This window comes from Puma concolor, chromosome D1 (assembly GCF_028749965.1).
Source record: "Puma concolor isolate L17-30 chromosome D1, mPumCon1.1.hap2, whole genome shotgun sequence".
Taxonomy (NCBI): domain Eukaryota; kingdom Metazoa; phylum Chordata; class Mammalia; order Carnivora; family Felidae; genus Puma; species Puma concolor.
Window position 1 is genome coordinate 13,138,288 of NC_141676.1, and position 19,436 is coordinate 13,157,723.

Below are 19,436 nucleotides of genomic sequence, written 5' to 3' on the forward strand. Positions count from 1 at the left end.
CTCTGTCCATATTTCCTGATTGCTGACCCGGGATTCTTCTCAAGGAGGTCCTCAAGACCATTCTTTTCGGATACTCCCCTGTGCCAATCCCCTACGATAAACTTCGTCTTGGGAAGGAATGGGCCTCGGAGCTCTGTAACATCTTATTAGTCTTCTGTGCTGTGTGACAAATTGGCACAAATTTAGCAACATTTGTAGCTTGTGATGCAGGGAGGGAATGTGCTGGTCTGAAGGCCCTAAGTGGGCCCTATGTGGGTACAGGTCAACCTAAAGTATGTCATTGGCACCAGATGTAGACATCAGTCTCTTGAGAGTTTGATTAATGTGGGTCAGTCCCCAAGACCTTGATCACTTCTAGGCCTATTAACACGAGAAGCTGTCATTTATTGAGCAGTAACTAAATGCCAGTTCCTGTGCTAAATGCTGCATCAGTCAGGGCTCTTAGCGCCAGGCAGATGAACCTCTCCCTGGCGGATCTGAGTAGGAAAACGAATTTATTAAAAGGAAATGAGGTAGCTCGTAAAATTGCAGGAAGGACTAGAGAACCAGGGAGCCAAAACCAGGCCACAGAAGGGACGTGTGTGTGTGTGTGATGGGGGGGGGGGGCCCAGTTGCTGCTGCTGCTGTGATTCAGACCCTGTGGCCAGCAAGCAGTGTGGGGCCTGGGCCCTGGATCCCTTCTCTAGCGCTGTGGACACTTCGGCCCCAGGAACTGGAAGTCACCATTGCACTGCCAGGGAGAGGACTTCGTGGCCCCCACTTCTTGGTCCCTAGCTCCAGATTCAAAGTCTTGCCTGGATGCTCCCATTTGAGAGAGCCTAGTCACATGCCTTAGCTGCAACAGAGGCTGAGAATCTATTTGGCACTTTCTTGTCAAGAATGAGAGGCCTGCCCTCTCCCAAGGTCCACGGGAAGTGGAATTCTGAAAACCCGAAGGCAGCCGGGGGGCTGGGCAGCTCACACACGTCATCTCATTTGTTCCTTTTGATCACCCAGGGAGGTCTGTATAATTATCCCCACTTTTTAAACAATGATAATGAAGTACAGAGAGGTTAAGGAACGTGGTCCAGGGTCACACAGCTGTGAGGTGGTAGCCCTCGATTCGAACTTGGACCGTGTGACTCCCGAACCCACATTCTCAGCCCCTGCTCGAGCCCCCCCACTGGACGTTGACAAAATGGAATTTCTAGGGTCTTTAAGCTGTGGATTTCAGATCCTGGATTGTGTGGCCTAAAGGAGAGCCTTCCCTTGGGGGTTGGGGTCCCTGAGCAGCAACAGACCTTCAAGAAATGGCTCTATCCTGTCACTGTCTGGCTGTGACAGTTTCGTGGAACATGCAAAGTGGCCCTGCAGGGGGGCTGGGGGTGGAGACGAGCTGCATTCTGCTTGTGCAGGCTGGTTTGGAGTCATTTCTTTGATTCCTGCGTTCTGTCTCCTTAAGTCAGTGGATGCCAGGGAAGGCTGTCTCCATTCCTTGACTCAGGATGGGATGTACTCTTCCTTGTTTTCTCCACCCCTTTCCAATGTGTGTGCTGTTTTATTTTAAAGTTTATTTACTTATTTTGAGAGTGGGGGTGGGGGGGGGGAGAGAGGGAGACAGAGACTCCCAAGCGGGCTCCGTGCTGTTAGTGCAGAGTCCGATGTGGGGCTCGAACTCACCAACCGTGAGATTATGACCTGAGCCGAAATCAAGAGTCAGACGCTCAACCAACTCACCCACCCAGGCGCCCCTCCGATGTGTATACTCTTAACTTTAGTTTTGCAAGAAAAGACACTGTCTGTCCTGTGCTTATGCCAAGGTCACGTCACCACCACACGTTTGCTCATGCCTGGAACGCCCTGTTCCTTTTCCTTCTGTTCACCACCTATCCATCCACAGGACAGTCAGCTCCTTGTTTTCATGGAGAATTTCGTTTTACACACCGTAAAGCGATATACAACTTTGTAAAAGCGTTCTTGCTTATAGGTGCTTTTATTTCCAAAGGATAGTCTCCAAAGAGCGAAATTGATCAAGCACTATGTGCACCTTTAATCTTAATAGATATTGACAGATTTGTTTCCAAAATATCTGTGGCAGTTTACATTCCCACTAGAGAAGCAGAGAGCTGTGTATTTTGGAAAGACTCCCTGGGAGATTCTAAAGTGCATCCCGGGAGAGGAACCAGTGGTTCAGGGCAGTCCCAGAATGACCCCTAGGTTCCTGAAAGGGGTGTCAGGAGACAATCTGGAAGCAATGACTGGGCCTCCCAGGGAAGTGAGGAAACTTTTTTTAATGTTTACTTTTGAGAGAGAGAGAGAGAGAGCAAGCAGGGGAGGGACAGAGAAAGGGGACAGAGGATCTGAAGCAGGCTCTGTGCTGACAGCAGAGAGCCCGATGTGGAGCTCAAACTCACCAACTGAAGTCAGATACTCAACCCACTGAGCCACCTATGCACTCTGAGAGAATGGTTTTTATCAGCCCTCCCATGACCCTCAGGTTGGGGCAAATCCTCCTTTCTCTGGGGCACTTCCTCCAAGACCCCACTGTAAAGCGTTGTTGCGGGATGGAGCGAAGGAGAACCTGAGCTTTGTGAATTCCTCAGGACCCAGGAAGACTTCTGGGCAGGTAAGTGCTTTCTGGGTCGTGGTGGAGTGGATTTCAGGTAAATGTTCAGTCTCTGGGGAGGTGTTTGACCCAGACTGGGAGGTTCTGAGGGCTGGCTGGGACCGTGGGTGTCTTTCGGGGGTCAGCAGGGGTGAGACTTCTCATTCCTGCCTTTCATGCTCCTGAGGCATGTGAAGGCTCTCCTTGGCCAGGGGAGGCAGAGCCCGGAGGACCTGGGTGTGTGTGTGGTTTCCAGAGCTTTGAGGAGAGACCCCACTACCTAAGTGCTGTGCATTCCTGGGAAGGCCAGCAATCATTGATTCTCAGTTCTCTCTCGTTCCACAGACTCTGAGGGGCCCATTAAGTATAAACCAATACTGGTAATCCCTTCTTGCAGCCCCACAGGAGAGCCAGCCTCGGCTGCCTGTCATGGTTTTCACTTCTATTTAGAAAGGGCCCCAGCTTCTTGGAGCCTCAGGGACTTACTGTCATGCCTTCTCTTTCTCCACCCCACTCCCAAGGGGTGTGTGTGTGTGTGTGTGTGAGAGAGAGAGAGAGAGAGAGAGAGAGCACGAGCAGGGGAGGGGCAGAGAGAGAAGGAGAGAGAGGACCCCAAGCAGGCTCCATGCTGTCAGCACAGAGCCCAACGTGGGGCTGTAACTCACCAACCGTGAGACCATGACCTGAGCTGAAATCAAGAGTCAGACGCTTAACCGACTGAGCCACCCAGGTGCCCCTGCATTATCTCCTTTAAACATCAGAGCATCCCCACAAGGTACATAGTATTGCGTACCCATATCACAAACAAGAAAATAAAGCTGGTAGGTGATGGCACCAGTACCCAAACCCACAGCTGCCTGAATCTAAGTCCTCGCTCTTAACACCATGACCTCTTATGGGAGGTTGGGTTCTCCTTGTGTTGATTTGGTTCCAGGTACCTCTCTTTCCAGGACTGAACCCTCTCGGATGCCTGGGGCGTGGTGGGCGCTGTCCATGGTGCTGGGAAGGAGCAGGCGTAGATGTGAAGAAGGGGGCCCTTGGCCTTTCTCCCTGCCAGGGACTGTAACGTCTAACTCTGAGAGCTTTATGGAGGTGAGACCCTGCCTAGGCTTGGGGAGATACCAGAAAATGAGGCCATGGAAGCCCCTATGGGGCAGCTGACACTGCTGGAGGAGGAGGAGGGGTGCTCTGGAGGTGAAGATGCCCCTGAGGAGGAGGGTGCTGTAGAGTTTGCCTCTGCCTTGGATGAGGTGGACAAGGGCTTTCAGTGCCCTAAGGAAGAGGACACAGTGAAACTGGAGGGCATTTCTGGATGCAAGACCTGCCCCCGCTTCCGGCCGGTAAGGAAGGTCAGGAAATTGAACCAAGCTCGGGTGAGTGGCCTGGAGCTGAGACTGAGACTTGGAGTGGGGGGCGGGGATAGATGTCTGCAGCCTCTGCATCGTTAATTATTTTCCTCATTGAAGACCCTGGGGGTGTCAGCAGGGGCTGGGGCCTGCTGAGGTGCCAGGGTGAGAGGTGAGGGTCATGTGGAAACAGGAACTGCAGTTTGATCTCCAACCTTCAGATGGCTGTGGAGGCGAGCATGGGGGTGAGGAAGATGAATTTTGGAGATTTAGAGACCCAAGACTAAGGTGACATGAATTCCTTGGGGGGTGGGCACTCCACTCTTCCTCTTTTATCCTGTCCGGCAGTCAGTTTGCCAGAGGTGCTGCCAGGACAACCTCGCCTCTGTCCTCAGCTTCAGCTTCAATGACGAGATCCAGTGTTCAGTCAGCGGGCTCAACCAGCGCCAGGTCTGGATCGGAGGCAAGGTCGTAGACAGGGTAAGCAGGGTCCCAGCTCTAAGTGGGGTGCACTCCTGACCCCGGCCAGTGCCTCACAATGCTGCAGATCTGTCTGTGCTTCCCCTCCAATCCTCGAAAGAACTGGGGACAGATAGACGACTTTGGTGGGACACCGAGGAGGCTGCCTAGGTCCTGGGAAGAGCCAAGAATTCAGAGCAAGGAGGTTTGGGGCCACGGTCTGCATGTAGGATGTGGGCAAGACTGTGAGGCTGGTTCCTCCTCTCTGCGATGGGCTTGCAACTCCTGCTTACCTCTTGCTGGGGCCAGAGGATGAGCGTATCACTATGATGCATAGAATGTGCTGATGGTGATCACTGCGGATCAGCATTTCAGTTGACCAGGACAGTGTCCGTCATGGTCCAGCAATCAAGGGCAAATGCCTGGTGGGACAGTTTGAGCTCTGCCTATCTGCTTTCTCTTTGCCCCCCCCCCCCCCCCCGCCCACATCTTCTCTTCCTGCCTCCTCTAGGATTGCTGCAAACGCTTTCACTGGGTCGATGGGCAGTTGCTGGAACTTTACATACTGGGCTGCGGGCCTGTGGTGGCGGATGTGTTTTCATGTGTACCTGAGGTGCCCGGGGAGTGGGGATGACAGATGGGAGGGCCTAGGGGAGTAGGAGGGCCTCCCGGAGGAGATGCTGGGCGGGGCCTTCTGGGTCTTGAGACTCCGTGGCCATGGAGACGTGGAGCGGAGGGGAGGAAAGGCCTGTCTGGGGCTGAGTCAGGGGGCACTAGAGGCCGAAGGCCTCTTTCTGTTCTGCCTTCCCAGGAGGCCACTGGTGTCGATCTCATTGCTGTGGGTGCCTCTCCTTCATCTGTTCCTACTGAGCTGGACCCAGCCAGGAGTCCAGAGCACCTCCCCCATAGCTGCCTCCCCTCCCTGCCTGCTGCCCCTGCTTCCAGATCCCAACAATAAAATTGCTTTCCTGAAACTGATTTTTCCCCTCTGATCATTGATCCTCTCTGCTTAGCCCCGCCTAAGGAACTTTCTGCCCTACAATGACGGCCCCTCCCCACTCCACTGTCTCTCATAAAAGAAGCCAGAAGTGATCACTTTCAGGGAGGCTGGAGTATGGGCTGGGGACTGTGGACTCTCCCTGGAGACAGAAGAATGGGTCCAGTAGCTCTTTTCGCACAACACCCAATTCCTAGCCCCAGCAGAGCAGATGCTGTCAGAACCCCCCTGTGTCTTCAACCATTCCAGGTGGACTCTCCATGTCCTGTGCCTGCATCCGCATGCCCAAGAGTGTGGTTGTCTTAATGTGCCAGGAAATTAACATGTCCCTGGGAACAGTCTGTAACTCATAGGAGTGGGAGTATGAGTGTCCTAGTCCCTTGCCCTTCAAGTGGACTAATTCTAAGGCATGTACTGGGCACTGTCTCCCAGGGTTTTCCAATGGGGTTAACTTCCCATTATCCACTGAGGCAGCTGGCTTTGTAGCACACATGTTATTGACTGCCGTCTCTTGTCCATCTGAATTCTCTTTTCCCTACAAATGTCCTTGCACCTCCCAAATAAGCTACGTGCACTCAAATCCTGTCTCAGGGCCTGTTTCTGGGGAAACCCAATATAGGACAACATGCTATCTGTCCAACTCTATATAAGGCCTGGGAATACAAGACCTAGCCTCCTCCCATTCTGGAACATATGGTTGTTTACAACAGAAGCACAATCTCTACTAATTGTTGCTGCCTATTACACACCCACAAGCACTGTGGCAAGCACCTTACAAAGATGACCTTGTGTGAGCAGTAATTATTACCCCATTTTATAAAACCAGGCTCAGAGAAGTTATGGCCTTGTTCAAAGACTTGCCTAAGGCAGACCACCTAAATGTGGCCAACGTTGCGATTTGGCTGTCTGCTCCACAGCATGTTCTTTCTACCCTTAGGATCCTGTGGCCGCTTCCAGGACATGGTCATGTAGGGATGGGGCACAGTGGAGAGGCAGGGCACACTCCCTTACTCTTGGGTTCATCTTGGGGCCATAGGACTCCAGCCCAGCTGGACAGGAGGGAATCTCAATCAGAGGTGGGGAAGGAATCCTTGCTCCGCCAGGGAAGTGAACAGAAAGTAAGGAGTCAATGCCCTGAAGCCCCTTTCTTCCTGGACTCCTCAAACACATACAATTACAGATGGCTCCAGAGTCTTAGAGGTGAATCAAGAGCTTTAATTTTTTGAGTGTGGCCCAGATTGGGGAAGCCACTTGCTCAAGTTCTCACAGTTAGTTGAGAAAGATGGAAATCAAACCGAGGTCCATTGTAGCTGCCCTTCTAGGACAGTCTGCTGAATTCAAAGATGGTGGAACTCTGGAACGCTATTCCGGGTTCAGCCTTGGGCTGGGTGCTGGGGTGGATGCCACTGAAGAAGAACTTTCACTCTTTGCCCTCACAGACTGTATTCTGCCGTGGGAAGACACGGCTTCCCTTTATTCCAATATGAATAATAAAGAGTAACACTATTTCCCATTTATTAAGCATTTACTAGGTACCAGGTTCAATGCTAAGTGATAAGTGGACTTTGTCTTATTCTTCGTAAGTCTGTTGGAACCGTGTGTCGTGGCAGAAGTGGGCCCTCCAGCCTATGGAGATCCTCTGTGTGGGATTAATGTCAAGAGGAAGCCACGAAGGAGGCATTTGGGTACCGGGTAACATTGGGTAACATTCTGTTCTTGATCTGGGCATGGTTCTGAGGGTGCATTCACTGTAAAAATCCCCTGAGCTGCCCACCATACAGTATACTTTATAGGATGCATGCTATATGTCCACAAGAAACATTTTTTAAAAAGCAAAATTAATGAAATAAGAGGGCTTACATCACCAAATATGGGTTTGTGTGTCATTTCTCATCTCCAACAGGATGTTGACTAAGTTCTGTAAAGCCAACTTGCTTACAACAGAATCCCTGGAGTTCCTTACACCATGCAAAGCCCAGGGCAGGAGCTCAATCAACACTCGGTGCTTATTTGTTGATTAGGGTCACATTTCTAGTCCTGGTTTCCTGACAAGGGCCACCTCCCAACCCCACGTGCCAGGCAATGTTCTGGGCGCTTTATTAGAGGTGGTCTTATTAGATGTAGTGTCCTGTCATGAGCCTCCACTCATGAGGATGAGAAGACCAAGCCACAGAGAAGCTGACATTAACTCATGATTCCAAGACATGTCACACTACACTGCCCCTCAAGATAGAGAGACCCACCCTCTGCGTAGTGTGGGGCTGGGCTGAATCTTGAGACAGAGTTTGAAATCCCTATGAATATAAATGCAAACAGCAAGCCAGAGCATTGGAGTCTCATGGATGATGAACATGTTGGCCACACTGGGGCTAACACAGTTGGGCATATCGAAGAAAGCGAGGATGTGGGAGTCAAACAGATGAGGGTCACTTCTTAATAGTTGTGTGAATTTGGGCGAGTAATTTAACCTCTCTGAGCTCGTGCAGTAGATATGTAGACTAGAGAAGGCAATACCTAATTTGCAGGATGATTGTAAAATTAATTAAGTAGGACCATAGATATAAAATCCTTAATGAAACGTAGTCTTTGGTCCGTGGTGGACCTTCAAAAATATTATTTCCAGTTTTAAATCAGACAAGCTTCACTGTGGTCAGGAAGAAGGAGGTCATTGAAGTCAATGGAATGTCTTTGCCCAGGGTTTGTGTGCAAAGAAAATAGGGTCAACAGGGAGAGGGGTAAGTCATAGAGAAGGGAGGTCAGTGAGAGGAGGCAGAAGGAAGGCAGCTTTGGGGTGGCTAAGAGGCTGGAAGGCCTGGGTTTAGGCCTGTCTCTGACTTGCTGTGTCTTAAGCTCTCTGAGATGCCGTTTCCTCATCTATGAAATGGATGTTCAAATTAAATGACACACATAAAGCTTATAATGGTGCTGGCTCATGGAACTAGCTGACTTTAGTGGTCATCCCAAACACAAATGAAATGATATCCCTGGCCTGGGCCCCGGATGAGTAAGAAAAATGGAGAGAGGGTCTAGCCCTCCTACTAGGGAGGCCTCAAGCTCAAAATCTGGAGACCAGGTTTTTGGGGGCCTGGAATTGGTCCAACCCCCAGCCTCCAAGACAGGAAGAGAAGCTGAGAGTCAAGTCCGTTGGGCCGGGGAGATAATGGCCAAGACCGTTACTCTGCAATTGGGTGCAGAAATGAGCTTTCAGATTCTTCTCCATTTGTAGGTACCCTGAGGGAGTGGAGGAGGAGAAGGACCCAGGCCTCTTCACCTTCTGGGTTACCTCCCCTAGTGCTTTGAGTACTGGAAGGCTGGAATGGAATCCAAGAAACAAAAATGCATGGCCCAGCTAGGATGTCACAGAGTTGAGACACCCACCCTGACAAGTCTTCTAGCTCTTGGCAGTGATATCCAGCTAAGTCAGGGCTCAGCACTTGTTGGCCTTTCCCTGTGTTGCACTGAATTTGGCTGGGCTTGATTGATTAAAAATTTGACATTTTGTTCATCATGGATTTTTTGGCATTTATTTCGATGTTCACAGAAGATTATATTAAAATATTGTTTCTCTTGGCCACTGAATTCTTTAGTGCCCTCTTAAATTCCACATCTGAGGCAAGTGCCTTGTTCACTTCCCCTAGTCGAGACCCTAGTGGTGATAGAGAGCTGGTGGGAGATGGGGAGTGGGGGTTGGGAGGAGGGTGGCCCAGGGCATCTGAATGACTCTGCATGAAACTTTCCATTCTAACTGCTGCCCCCTTGCTGGAAGATGAGCCTTGAGATTGGACAACATGGCATGTTCTAGATCAATGAACCTCAACTGGGGCAAGTTAGTTCCCCAGAGGACATCTGGGAATATGGGGAGACATTTTTGATCATCATGACTGGGGAAGGTGCTACTGACATCTAGTAGGTAGAAGCCAGGGATGCTGTTAAACTTATTATGATGCACAGGACAGCCCCCCACAACAAAGATTTGGCTCTATATAGTGATAGAGCAAAGGTTGAGAACCTTGATCTAGATCCACAGCATAAAAGAATGAGCATAAATTTTTCACACATTAAAGATGGAAAGAGAGAGAGGAAGGGGGGGGAGAAAGAAAGAAAGAGAAGGAGAGACACAGACAGAAAGCGACAAAGACAGAGACACAGAGAGGGAGAGACAGAGAGACAGAGAAGGGTTTTGAGCCAAAAAGACTTGCAAATCCCAGTTCTCCTGTTACGTGTGCAACCTCGACAAGTTGCTTTCTCTCTCTGAATCTCATTTTTCACATCCGTGAAGTAAGGATAACCATACATAAGGTGAGGGTGAGGATTCATGGATGTGATGCATTTAAAGTACCTGGTCCAGATAAGTGATCAGGAGGGCGGAGGCTCCCTTGGCCAACCACCTCTTCCCCACATGCACTCCCAGATTCCTGGGATTCCCTACCTCATTAGCTGGGATATTCACCAGAGGAAGGCTGCTCCTGGGATTAAGGGGTATTGTTCACTGGGGCACTTTAGGGGTGGTAATAATGCCTGGACAGTAGTCAGCTGGGGTGTTTTGGAACACACTGGGGCATCTGGGTGCCCACATATGGAGCAGGCCTTGGGAGATAGGTCTCTGGAGTCCCAGCAGGCATCAGGGCTCAAGGGTGAGAGGACTGAGCAAGACTTAGTCTTATCAGCTCCACTGCTCCCCACCCCAGCCTGAAGCAATCATCCTGGCCTCTTCCCACTTCCCCAGATGCCCAGTATAAGAGCTGCCTCTGGGTCCCAGCAGCTAGGAGCACTGAGAGTGGAAGCCTCAGACTCCTGGAAGTGAGTACTTGACCCAATATGGCATGCATCTCGGAAGCCTGTCCTCAGGCCACCATCCTCTCCCCTCATTCCCCAGCATGAATGACAGTGGCCCTGACTCTGAGCAGGCTTATTCCTGCAGGGGCAAGGGTCTGAGCTAAGGGCCGTTCCAGGGAAGCGGTGATGGCACTTTCAGAAAAAGGGACTTTTGTACTTGAGCTGACACCCCATGTCCTTTTCCTAATTCTCCAGCTCAGGGTCTGTTCCCCAGGGGTTGGGGGAAAGGAAGGAATGCTCTAGTTTGTCCCTTAATCAGCCAGTTAACAAGAATTTTGTCTCTTCTAAGTGCCAAGAGCTGTGCAGACACACAGGACACCCACAAGGAAGGAGGTTGGAGTTGTGTCCCCATCCCAAACCTGAGTGGATATGAAAGGCCCACTGCTCCTGCCCCTTCTCCTGCTGGGGACAGTTGCTGCTTTCCATCTGGGTAAGCATCTCCTTCTTGTCTTACCAATCTTTCCCTTTTCTCCTATTTCCTGTATGTTTTTTTTTTTTTTTTTTTTTTTTTTTTTTTTTTTTTTTTTGCCTCATGGGGACAGGGCCACAGTCACCCCTCTCCAGTTGACCCAGCCCATCTCTGATTAGCCATCTCCTCAACTTAAAATCCACCCACCTGTGAAGATGAAGGGCTTTTCACAGGTGCCTCCACCCACCCTCACAATACGCATCTCGGTGCCAGCCAGAAGTTAGCATCTCATCCATTTGTGCCTATGACCCAAATGTTCTCTCCTCACCCAACACCAAGGAGATCCAGGATTAGCTCCAGATGGCTCTAGGAAGGTTCAAGTAGGGCCTTTGGCATTGTCCATGGTCCTGGAAGAAAGGAGACCCAGAACTGACAGCAGGTTACCTCTCCTTCCCAGAGAATTCTGCCCGCAGTCCGGACAGCCATGAGATACAAGTAGATCTGAGTCAGAATCTGGAAGGTTCAGGGGAGCAGGGAGGAGACCTGGCTCTGACTGATGAGATGATTCAGTCAGAGGGAGAGGAGGCCAAGGCTTCCAGCTGTCAGGTCACATCTGAGGATGGGGAGGCCATGGATTCGAACCTAGCTGCCCTAGACAAGGACTTTCAGTGCCCCAAGGAAGAAGATGTAATTCGAATTCCGAGCAGTCCTGGGTGCAAAACCTGCAACTTCCTGATGGTGCGGCAGGCCCAGCAATTTCAATGTGCTCAGGTAAGTGGCAGGGAAGCTACTGTGGAGGACTGGGGTGGGGGTGGGGGGAGAAGAGACTCGATTCAACCTTCTGTTCCCTTTTAGATGAGTGGTTCTCAAAACCTAGTGTGCGTCAGAATCCCCTAGAGGTCTTGTTAAAGCACACTTCTGGGTGAGCAAGTCTAGGGCGGGGCTTGAGAGTTTGCATTTATAACAAATTCCCAGGTAATGATGGTATTGTTTGTCTGGGGGGCGGCACTTTGAGAACCACCGATCTGGAAGGAAGGCTTTGGTATCAGAGACGCCTGCGTTCGAGCCTGGCTCTGACTCTCGTGGGCCGTGTTACTGGGCGAGCCACTCCACCTTTCAGAGCTTCAGAACCTTCATTTGTACAATGGAGATAAACAGTACCAACCCATTGGGGTTGTGGTGGGGATTAAATGAGATAATACGTGGGGAGTATTGGGAATAGTCTCGGGGTCACTAAAACTCTCCACAAACGGTAGCTCTGACTATTCTGAATATTTGTAGTCGTTGCAAAAAGTTCCTCACAACACAAAAGGGAGCCAAACATGGGATTGAGAGGGGCAGACAGGTCTCTGATTTCTGACCTGAAAAGGGATGAGAGGCTCTGTCCTGGAGACCCAGAGACTTGAGAAAAGCCAGCGAATTCTCTACCCTCCATTTCTTCTTTCTGCAGAGTATCTGCAGGAGGTGCTACCAAGGCAACCTCATCTCCATACACAGCTACAACTTAGATTATCGCATCTTCTGCTCAGCCAGAGGACTCAACGAAAATGAGGTCTGGATTGGAGCCATCAACCGGGGCTGGGTAAGTGGGGCACCAACTTCGGGGGACAGGAACTTCTTTCTGATTGCCTCAAAGGAGCCTCTGCTGGCGTCTAGCCTCACCTCAGCAGCTGAGATGACCTTGAGGCAGCAGGCCGTGAAGTGAGAACCGATGATGGTGGGCATCTGGTCTCAGCTCCTTGCTCAGTGACTGTGTGCTTGTAGCCTGAAACGTGCCCCCAGTGGACATATATACACCAAAGAACTTGGCAGTTGTTGTAAATCGGGGTTCCTCCCTCCCTCTGTGTTCTCACCTTCCCCCAGAGCTGGCTGTTGAACATTTACCAGCGCATCACTGGAGTCAGGAGACAGGCTCCATGCTCTGCTTAGTCACTTACTAGCCGAATGACTTCCTCGGGGCCTCAGTTTCTTTATCTCTAGAATGGGGTCCTTCTTCTCTCAAGGCGGATCTGGGGTCGTGGATAAATGAGTACCATGATGCTCGCTGCTCAGGTGTGGTCCGTGGACCAGCAGGGGCAGCAAACCAGGTAGCTTGTTAAAAATGCCCAATCTTGGGCCCTACCCCATACCTCCTGGATCAGAATTGGCATTTTAACAAGATTCCCAGGAGATTCGTATGCACAGTAAGGCTTGACAAGCCTGCTCTGTGTGACAGTTGGGAGTCCTGGTTGCTCTTGCCTTGTCATGGCCTGCAAACCCTCAAGGATGGGTCTCTAGGGTATCTGGCTCCCCGCTGGGTGGGCAGTGAGAGGAGAAAGGAATACTCAGCATTTTCTGGAGCCCCTGGGTCTGTCTCTCTGGACATCTGTACTCTTACCCAGTCTATCACTTTAGTTCAAGAGCCAGAGCTTTCAATGGACCGATGGGAGCTGCTGGCATTTTGGATACTGGGCCTCAGGGCAGCCTTTCCAAGGGCAAGGCAACTGTGTGACCCTGTGCACCACAGGTGAGGGGGACCGGGGCCACGGGAAGGGGAAGGGGAGGGGGTGGGGGTGGAGAGGTAGACTCTTACACACTGTCCCTTTGAGTTACCCCAACACACCTCCCCAAACTCACACCTTCCCCCGGCTGGGGGGACATGTCCTCTGTGAGAAGGGCCGGAATGTAGGGATTCCTCAGAGCAAACCCAGGTGATGGGGAGCCCTGTCTGGGAGCTAGCTGGAGGCTTTCCACCTTCACTGACAGAGCTAGGCTCAGGGCCCAGGGACTGCTTTCCTTGCTCTGATAGGCGGAGTGACTAATGTGACAGATGAGAGTAGCAGATGTGAATGTAAGATACGGACGAGGGACCAAGAGAGATGTGGGAATGAGGGCTGGCTGACAGATAATTCGCCAGCTCGGAACAGCACGGATGCCAGATGTGAGGGAGCTGGCACCAGGGCTGAGACCGCATGTGCTGGAGTAAGACGGTAGCCATCCGCCTCCAGCTCTGAGACCCAGGCAGGTTATGACCCCCACTAAGCCTCAGCTTCCCGATCTGTGAAATGGGGGTGAGGGTAGCACCCACCTGCTGGCGTCACCGTGAAGATGAAACGGAATAAAGCCGTTAGCAGCACTCTCCCCGCCCCCTCCCCCCTCCCCCCGCCCCGGGGGAGAAGAATCACGTTAGCTGGTGGGGACGCGTGGGAACTACAGCAGCCAGATCATAACCCCGGCGGGAACCTGGATCCGGACCCGTATGTGGTGCCTGAGGAGGGGAGGACGGCCACAAGCGGCTGACCTCACTGTGCTTTCCGTTGCTAGGTGGTCACTGGCGGCGCGCTTCAGGCCAAAGGCGTCTGCCCTTTGTCTGCTCCTACTGAGCCCGTGGCTGCGGAGCCCCTGCCTCGGATCCCCCGCCCTTCGCACCCCCCGCCCGGCCCCTGCGCCCCAGGTCTGTCCCCCAGCCTCTTCTGGCCATAAACCCAGACTTCCCACAGCATCTCCTGACTCCGTCTCTTTATTGCCCACGCTGGAGGGCCCCGGGTGGGCGCGGGGTGGCCAGGAGGAAAGGCGGCCGGGCGCCGGTGGGGGTGGGTGGCGGTGGCCGGTGGCCAAGCCCTGACTGGGCGGTGGGCTTTCCACCACCCTTCTCGGCCGGGCCCGGATTCCACCCCGCCCTCCCCCCGCTCCCCCAGGCTCTGGGGGTTGGCCTCATTGGTGCGGTGGGAGACGGGCCCTCCTGCTTTGTTTGGATCCGGGATGGGGAGCAGGGTGGGGTGGGAGGGGGGTGGCTTTCCAAGGTGGAGGTGATGTCGCCCATTGAAGAATTGAGGTGTACGTGGGGTGTGGTGAGAGGGAGGAAGTCTCACCTAGGCCCCCTGCTCCTCTAGACCCGGGTCTTCCTGGCCTCAGATACTGGCCCCTACTTTGTATTCTCCCAGCCACCAGCGTGTGAGTTCACAGTCCCCAACTTCTGAGATGTGTTCTCCTCTCTATTCCCAGGTGTGTCCCCTCCCCCACTGCAATTCCCTCTCCCTCCTCCCCATTCCCAGCTTACCTCTGGAGAGGGAACACATTCTTAGGAGGGAGCTGCTTCCACCAGGAGGGCCTTGGGGGCAAAAGTTAGAGAGTCTGGTGGCCATGCGGCTCCCATCCTGATTGCACAGCCCGGGGGCCCAGCTTCTTTCCCTCACCTCACTTCCTCAGCCCCTGGGGACACCTAGCCAGAACATGTTGCATCTCCAGGCATGATGCTGGGCTCCGGGAAGGATCTGGGCTTGAGAAGCAGGAAGCTCGACCTGGGACTGGGCATTAAGAGGGCAGAGAGCCCAGGGTTGTTGGAGGGGTGTGGTGGAGAGAGACAGAGAGAGAGAGAGAGAGAGAGAGAGAGAGAGGGAGAGGAGAGAATGGAGACAGAGAGAGATTGAGGGAGATAGATAGAGGATCCACTTATATGCTTCTTGGGGTACAGCTCTACATGGGGTGCAGGGAGAATGTACAAGTATTTTTGTAAGTGCCCAGCTACACGTGTGTATACGTATCTTGGTGTGTACATGAGTCAGTCTTTGTATATCTGTCTTTATCTGTGTATACGTGAATCTGTATTTGTAAATATATGCATAAATCTGTATGAGTCGGTGTATATTTGTGTGTGGAGTGTGGGTATATTTTCAACGTCTCTGTATATTTATGGATATGTCTGGATGTTTGTGTATCTCTGTATAGCTTTGCACCCTTACATGCCCGATTCTGCGCGTGCATGTGTATGTGGGTACTTGTACGTCTTCGACCCATATGTTTGTGAGTGTGTATGTATGTGCATGTCTGCCATACCCGTGTACAAGTCTATGTTTGTGTGTGTCCGTGTGTATCTGTTTAGGCACGTGATGGGATGCAGAGCTTCAGGAACCAAAAGCACAGTATTCTCAGATGTGCTTTGGTTCTGAAGGTGCTGGAGTTAATGGCATAGGACAGGAATGGAGAACCACAGAAGAAGTGGAAAAGCAGAAGGTGGGTCCCCTGAATATCAGCAGGTCCCTGGCAACCGGATAATGAGCCTGGGCATTGCGATGAATGTCACCGATGCTGGACCCAGGGACTACCTGTAGGTACCCGTCTACCTTAGATGGACATCAGGTAGGAAGCTCCTAATCACAGCATTGTTGGTCTTCCCAAGGGCAGAGAAAGGGGGCTGCCTGGGGGCCAGATCCCCACCCAAATCCCTGCCTTGCATACTTCAACAAGCTAATTCTTGATGCTCAGCTTCTAAAAGAACCATGGAATCTGGCTGTGGGTGGTGGGAAGGATGGTCAGCAAGAGAAGCTTTGCATAGGGAGCTCTGGGTCCACTATTTTGGCTGAATGGCAAGCTCCCTCTTATCAGCCTCCACTTCTCTCCTTGATGGGGAATGAGCTGTAGCCAATGCCAATTGCCCAACATGTTGCCAGGCAATACGAGAGATAGAGGGAGGGAGGGGAATGGAGAGGAGCTCAGATCCTTGCAGACTGAAGCTTGCTTGAGGCATGATAGGGTAGATAAGCTACCCCTCAAAGGTCCAACACTGTCAGTTAGTGGGCCTTAACTTCAACAATTATATATTCATATCTTTGGATGTTTAAGGCCTTTCCGTCTTGAAAAGCCCTTGATTGAGAAAGCAAATACTGTCGGGAGAAGAAACTCCCGAGAGTGTTATCTATTAATCCGTCTGGGAGGTTGATGGGTAGCTTGCAGAAAACAAGGTTTTGTGAAAAGGAACACAGAAGGGAAGGAGGTGTGTAACTGTCAGCGGCCATGGGCTGGGAGGGTTGTGGAGAAGAGAGGCCATTAAAAGTGGGGATAATGAGGCAGAGGTGGTGTCTTCACTGTTTCCTCTTCCTGAGGACCCAGGAAGGCTGTTCCCCAGTATTCCTTGCGGTGAAGTTGGGGTCTTAGTCATGCTAGTGAGCCTGGCCAAGGCAGTGTGGTTGGAAGTGACATAAGCCTCTTCCGGGCCTGGCCTTTCGATGGTCCATGAGCCTCCAGGTCCCCCTTCCCTGCCGCTCTTGACCTGGGCTCCCATGTGTCTGGGCACACCCACCAGGTGGAGGGAGGGGGCTGTCTGACCCACTCGGTTCTATTAAATCATGAGGTTTTGAGGTTTTCGGGTTCCTGCGGCCTAGACGCCTAGTTTAGCCTGACACATAGAAGGCGCCAACAGATTTCCTGGGTTTTCTCAGCTGTGGCACGGAAGTCAACCTTGCAGACCCTGGAGTCCTAATGCTCGGGCTTCGAGGCCTGGCTCTGCCAGTCTAGTCCCTCCTCCTTACTAGCCTCAGCCCCCCTTCTGTACGATGAGGGTTGCAGTAGAGGACATGTGTCGCGCCCTGGGCCCATTGGGCAGTTAGCTTCTACGCGGAGTCATTCAAGACGCAAGGGACCTGCTAGGAGGGAGCGTGGGCTCCAGTTCAAACTTCCATGGATCCCAGATTTCTTTCTCCATCCGACAGCCACGCGACCCCTCCAGGGTGGATGGATCTCGCCACGATGCGGCAGAGCCCAGCCGGCAGCGTTATCACTACAGACAGCAGCCTTCGGCCTGGCGCACCGAAGCCGTGACTTAGCGCAGTGTGGCTCGCCCGTCCGGCTCACCCTCGCGAGTTCACACGCTTGCGGGTGGGCCCAGGGGCGGCTGCCGCACTGAGGAAAGGGAGGACAAGGTTGCTTCAGGCTGCTCTGCAGGGAGCCCCCCTGTGAGCCCAGCTGGGGATGCCTGTGAGTCTCCCCGCTCCAGAACCACTGCCTCCACCGCCGTCTCTGCTGGTCAGATCTCTGGACGTGGCCCGAAGCCGGAGGGCACCCCCGGGGAGGTGTTACCCCACCAGCTTGAGGATGAGGTGTGTGTGGGGGGTGATGGGCCTGATGCCTTCTCCCCTGGTGGGGGAGGGGGGGAATCACTGGATTCAGGCCTTTGCGAGTGCCCGCTGCTCCCACACTGGTCCCTCCCGAGTGACCCCCAAAGCTGCCCCCTCCCCGTCTCCCTGCGCCTTCTGTAGAGGGGCGAGCCCTCCATCCCTAGGCAAGCTCACTGCAGCTGAGACCACAGAGTCATGTCTCCGCTCCAGTTTTTCCAGACGTGGTTTTACTGGGAGGTAATGAAACTGATTACTTTGGGGCCTCCCTCTTGCAGGAGCCCCTTCTGTTACCTAATTTAGTATTATTTTAAAAAGATACCCCAAATTGTATATCCTTCAGGCTTCCTAAAGACCTAAATCTGCTCCGGAACTCTGCCCTGGGGAGATGCCTGGGCGTCTCACGGGAGGCGAGCCCAGAGGGGAGGAGGGGGTGTCAGGCTGATGGAGGTGTGGGGGGACCAGATGCTTCTCCGGTGACCTCTCTGGCTCCTTGCTCTTGCTTTCTTCCCTCAGCGCCTGGACAGCTGGGTTCTCCCTTGGTCACTGACTGTGTGACACAAGTCATTTTCCCTCTCTGGCCTCAGTTGGCTCATCTGTACACAGGAGAGTGGGATGAGAGGGTTTCTAGCAGTAGAAGACTGACCACTGATTAGGGCCATGTGGGGGGTGGCCTGGCTGGCCAGCAGCTCACGGGGCACTGGGCCTCACTGGAGCCTGTTCACTGGTGTTGCAAAGAAGCACCACCCAGCTAGAAAAGGGCCCCGGGGTCTGGGAATCACACCCCAGCCTAAGGGGGTGGGGGGCTAGTTCCACTCCTGGAGTGAGGGGGCCCGATGCGTGTGAGTATGTGGGGGTCCCAGAGAGAGAAGAGAATGGTCCTCTCCTGGTTGGGGACGGAGCAACGGAAAACTTCGCTGACAGTCATGCTTCCTCTTTCCCTCTGAATTGGGGATCCACTCGAGGCAGAGAAAGAGACCCCCACGTCCCTGTCTAACTGATCTCCCCTAAAATGGGTCCCGAGTTCCTGTTGAAAGCATGGGGCTTACTCTTTATTAAGCTGAACCTGACCCTGGTAGCTGTGGGGAAGGCTGAAGCAGCTTGGGAGGGGGGGCGGGGAGGGGACAGATGCCCCCGGGGAGTTCACGCTTCCCTTGTGGGGTTGTGGGTGATGGGGTTAGATGTGGGTTTAAATCCCAGCTCTCATGCTTCCTGGCTGTGTGGCCTTGGGCAAATGACTCAGTCTTTCTGAGCCTCAGTTTATCTTCAAAACAGGGAAACTAATATCTACCTCAGGATTATTCTACGGGTTAAATGAGATAATGTGCGTGACACTGGCGGGCACTTAGTAGTGCCTTGTGGCCACTCATTATCACTGTTGTTCTCTCTACTCTTGGGAAGGGGGGCAGCTCAGGTGCTACTGCCCTAGGGGTCCAGGGAAGCAGACAGAGGTGAGGCAAGGGGTGAAGGGGAGAGTGAGGTCTTAGCAGGGAGGGCTACCTGTCTGCCAGAGCGCTGCGAGGCCCAGACACCTGGGTCCAGTGTGGCTTCCTGGGGTGCACAGTAGAAACGAAGGCCCCCCTCTCTGCCTCCCCCCCTTGCCTAGGTGGGTGCCCTAGTGGGAGGCCTGGAGCCCAAGGGTGAGCAGATGGAGCCCCGGGAAGGGGCCCTAGTGGCCGATGGAGTAGGCCCCTGAATCTGTGGACCGCTTCTCTTCGGTGGTCTGGTCGCTGGGGTACACTGTGTTGGCCGAGGCGGTGACCTTCAGCGTCGTCTCGTCCACCTGCAGATAGAAAGGCTGGTGTTATCGTGCTCTAACTATGGGGAAGGTCCTCCTGTGGGGACCCCACTTGGCAGACACAGCAGGTGGGGCTCACGGCCTCCTTATCCAGGAGCTCGAGCAAGTCTGCGTGATCCCAACAGTCTTTCCGTGCAC

At 52.9% G+C, this 19,436-nt stretch overlaps 3 protein-coding genes across 3 annotated transcripts in view; 2 read left to right on the forward strand and 1 right to left on the reverse strand.

Annotated features, from left to right (window-relative positions):
* Window positions 1–3,720: 3,720 nt before the first annotated feature.
* PRG2 (proteoglycan 2, pro eosinophil major basic protein) lies at window positions 3,721–5,023 on the forward strand. Its single transcript, XM_086679328.1, has 3 exons — window positions 3,721–3,924; window positions 4,279–4,410; window positions 4,901–5,023. The coding sequence occupies exons 1-3, from the start codon at window positions 3,721–3,723 to the stop codon at window positions 5,021–5,023; spliced, it is 459 nt and encodes a 152-aa protein (XP_086535454.1).
* Window positions 5,024–10,098: 5,075 nt separating this feature from the next.
* On the forward strand, window positions 10,099–14,112 carry LOC112865110 (proteoglycan 3-like). Its single transcript, XM_086677385.1, has 6 exons — window positions 10,099–10,186; window positions 10,512–10,652; window positions 11,089–11,402; window positions 12,082–12,213; window positions 13,026–13,137; window positions 13,935–14,112. Exons 2-6 carry the CDS (start codon window positions 10,592–10,594, stop codon window positions 13,991–13,993), a joined length of 678 nt encoding a protein of 225 aa, XP_086533511.1. The 5' UTR covers window positions 10,099–10,186; window positions 10,512–10,591; the 3' UTR covers window positions 13,994–14,112.
* A 3,598-nt stretch (window positions 14,113–17,710) lies between these two features.
* P2RX3 (purinergic receptor P2X 3) overlaps window positions 17,711–19,436 on the reverse strand; it is a 29,203-nt gene continuing 27,477 nt past the window's right edge. Inside the window, exon 12 of the mRNA XM_086677389.1 lies at window positions 17,711–19,283. Coding sequence (XP_086533515.1) covers window positions 19,170–19,283 — 114 coding nt within the window. The 3' untranslated portion in view covers window positions 17,711–19,169. The remainder of the gene's footprint in view (window positions 19,284–19,436) is intronic.